This window comes from Pinus tabuliformis, chromosome 3_2 (genome assembly GCF_031772625.1).
Source record: "Pinus tabuliformis cultivar Carrire ecotype Pingquan chromosome 3_2, CPIR1, whole genome shotgun sequence".
NCBI classification, from domain to species: Eukaryota; Viridiplantae; Streptophyta; class Pinopsida; order Pinales; family Pinaceae; genus Pinus; species Pinus tabuliformis.
Genome location: NC_142302.1, coordinates 1,113,217,996 through 1,113,221,500, shown reverse-complemented (window position 1 = coordinate 1,113,221,500; position 3,505 = coordinate 1,113,217,996). Strand labels below are relative to the sequence as shown.

The 3,505-nt window shown below is 38.7% G+C and overlaps 1 protein-coding gene across 1 annotated transcript; it reads left to right on the top strand.

Annotated features, from left to right (window-relative positions):
- Positions 1 to 913: 913 nt before the first annotated feature.
- LOC149184551 (protein S40-6-like) lies at positions 914 to 1,851 on the top strand. Its single transcript, XM_089418934.1, has one exon. It carries the CDS (start codon positions 1,158 to 1,160, stop codon positions 1,626 to 1,628), a length of 471 nt encoding a protein of 156 aa, XP_089275060.1. The 5' UTR covers positions 914 to 1,157; the 3' UTR covers positions 1,629 to 1,851.
- The last annotated feature ends 1,654 nt before the right edge of the window (positions 1,852 to 3,505 follow it).

Here is a 3,505-nt window from a genome sequence, read left to right as displayed (position 1 = left end):
TTTGACACTTTAAGTTGCAGCCTCACATTGTCTTTGACACTTTAAGTTGCAGCCTCACACAATGTCTAGGGCATTAAATGTCCGTTTAGCTGCACGCTCGATAGTCATATAAAATGGAGTTGTCTATAATGCGATTTTTTGGAGAATCCGGTGACGGAATCTGGCGGAAGAAATTGAGATTAAATCATGATTTGTTGCAGTTAAAAAAATGGTTTTTTAACTGCATATTCAGATTCAGCACCCTAAAAAACCCCTGTGACGCTTTGATTGTGCAGAAACTAGCTATCAAACTTGCAATTCCAATAAATTGCTGCCGGATTTTCACCGGAAAAACCCGCCGGAAAGGCTTTCAAAAAGTCGCGTTATAGACAACTGCATATAAAACAGAGTTGTCTATAATGCGACTTTTTGGAGATTCCGGTGACGGAATCCGACGGAAGAAATTGAGATTAAATCATGATTTGTTGCAATTAAAATGGTTTTTTAACTGCATATTCGGATTCAGCACCCTAAAAAACCCCAGTGACGCTTTGATTGTGCAGAAACTAGCTATCAAACTTGCAATTCCAATAAATTGTTGCTGGATTTTCACCGGAAAAACCCCCGCGGTGCTTTCCGAACACTCCATCCCCACCGAAAACTATATGGCTATCGAGCTTGGAACTAAACGAACATTTAATACTCGATAGCAGCAGGCTCGTTAACCCTTGCCACAATGTCTCTGCAGATGGCTCACCTGCTATTTCACGCCGATCCCGGTGGAAAGACTCCGACTTCAATACCTCTCATACCAATTTAAATTGACGCGTGGCAAGCCAAGTACGTAGTGAGTTCCATGACCTGTCAACGAAGCCAAATGCGTGCAAAATGAAAATAAGCTGGAGATGAAATGAAATGAAATGGGGGAGTGAGGGAACAGAATAAATGAAAGGTTGGTTGCGGGTTTCAAGTGTGGAGGCATGAGCGGTAGCCGGAAGGGGATTCGAACGAGGCCCAAGGCGCTCATTTCCTGGTTCTGGAAATGAGCTGTTAAAGAATCCTCCATGGAAAAGCAAGCAAAAGAATTAGAGAATACGTTCGATTTTGGTTGCTGTTGGTAGGGATCGAACTGCTGACTACCCACATGATCAAGAACCCCCGTCACTGGTTCGAATCACATGGATAGATACTCCCGTTCGTCATATACGATGTTGTCAGGGAGTATAAACGATCTCTGGGAAGAATACCTGTGGCCTGTCGAGATGGAGGAAACCGATCTTGAAGCTGTCGAAGATCGCAATGATAAGAATTGTAACCACGGGAGCCTGCGGTTGAATCCGAGAATCGGAGATTGCTCGTCGGACGGCGGGCTCCGACATCATCATCAATCGGCTCCCGTTAACGTGTTGGACTGGAGCAAAATACTAGGAGTCGGCCACCTGAAAGAGCAGAACCCCGATGCAGACGATTTGGACATGGCCGGCCACGAGGAGGAGGAGAGGCTGCCACCGCACGAGTACCTGGCGAGGGAGCACGATCGCTGCCGGAATTTTAGCACATCGTCAGGTTGGCTAGGCGTGGGGCTGAAAGGCCGAGAGATGAGCCGAGTCCGAAACGCGGTGTGGAGGCAGACCGGATTTCTTGGCTGAAAAATAACCTTCTTCCTTTGAAGAAAATAAAGGGGAAAGATCTTTCGTCGTCAAGTGGCTATCTTTAAACGGAAAGATCTTCGCTTATTTTTTCTTTCTTGCATGAATGATGAATTATTTTATCGTTCCAGGCTTCTCGCTAAGCAGATCCTCACTGGTTTTTGCTTCTCACAGAGACACTGTTACTGTATATTTCGCAATTCTAAATTTTTTCATCCTGCAATTGTTGTTTCACAGGAAATGGAACCGGTAATGCAGTGTTGGTTTGGCTAATCGTGTGTTTCAGTTAATAACTAAACTAAAGTGAAATATTACAATTAATTTTTCACTGAAATAGCTTTCAGAGCAACCCATTGTACTTCTTTGATACTCTTTATGTATTACCTTCTTTGAGCACCCCATTGTATGATACTTTTATGTATTATCTTCTTTTATACTCTAGAATACTTTTTATGTATTATCTTCTTTTATACTCTAGAATGGAATAATAAAAATAAATCTAAAATTTACATTATTAGGATTTTATTTCTCTTTAAATTTTTGGATAGGCAGATTATTATGAATTGCATATGCATTTTGTTAGAGTCTTATGTTAGACTAGTCAAGGTCAAGCTTGGTCATTTAATTTGGTGGGTTTGTAGCTACCCTAAACTTTGTGACATCATTTGCAAATACAAAGGTCTAAATATATTTGGTGGTTCTTCTTTGTGTTGCGCTAACGCTGCAAACGTATTTTCACCATATATATTAAATCTTGTACCCATTTTCCATGAAATTTTTAGAGGAGATGCATGGGTATGAGATGAATAAACTCAATTTTAGGTTTGTTTCATGATTTCCGAGAAATGTGAGTCATATTTAGCTTAATTTTTTTGTGGAGGATAATTGTAATGATATTAACTTGCTGACAAAAACTCAGCTCAATACGGTACACCATTTAGGATATATTAAAAAAATTAGTTGTTGCGCTTTTGTTGTACGTGTTGATTTTGAAGAATGAAAGGATTCCCTATGAACAAACGTGTCTTGATAGGTGTCCAATGTTTCATGGGTTATTCTTCATCTAAGTGACCCATTCGGAGTTCTAGGAAATGGTAAAAAATGCACAAAGGATGCACTTGTTGTGTTTTGGCTTTAGGGGATTTGTTGTATTTTTAACTGTTTTAGTAGTTAACTTCAAGATAAATTTCCGACTATATGGAGATGAATTTTGAAAACTTAAAAGAGGTTTATGTCAAAAACGATCTGCGTTACAAAATACTCCTTCAGTTTCTTCACAGGTGTCATATATTGGAAGATTCGAATGAATCACTATAGCCTATTTTTCAGATTTTGTTATTTCTGGTTTTAGTTATGATATTTGGGCACGGATTTTGAGGAGATAGAGAAGCATTTTTGAAAACATAGAGAGGTTTATCTCAAGCACACGCTCATATACAAAAAACGCATTCAATTTTGTAACATTTGTTATTATTTTAGAGATATGATCTTATATTTGAACCCTATTTTCTAGAAATTCGGTCCCTATTTCGTAGCAGGGCGTTTCCAAATTTAATGTAACTGATTCTAACTATGGGAAAATGGTTTAGCTTGACCCCCTAAGTCCAAGGATGGGCTAATTGTATATATTTCATGAATTTCAGTATGCAAAAGGTTGGTTGGTGAGGTTTTAGAAGAAGAGACATCGTGTACTGCATTTTTTATGATATATTTTTAGTGAATGAAAAGACAAAGGTATGATTTTACAGGGATATTTGTGCTAGTTTCTATGGAAATGTGCTTTATTATTTTTGTAATTTATCTTTTGTTATCAATCATGATTTGAATGTGTGTCTTTCTATCTAGCTAAACAAACATTTGTCTCAAAATTCGCTTTA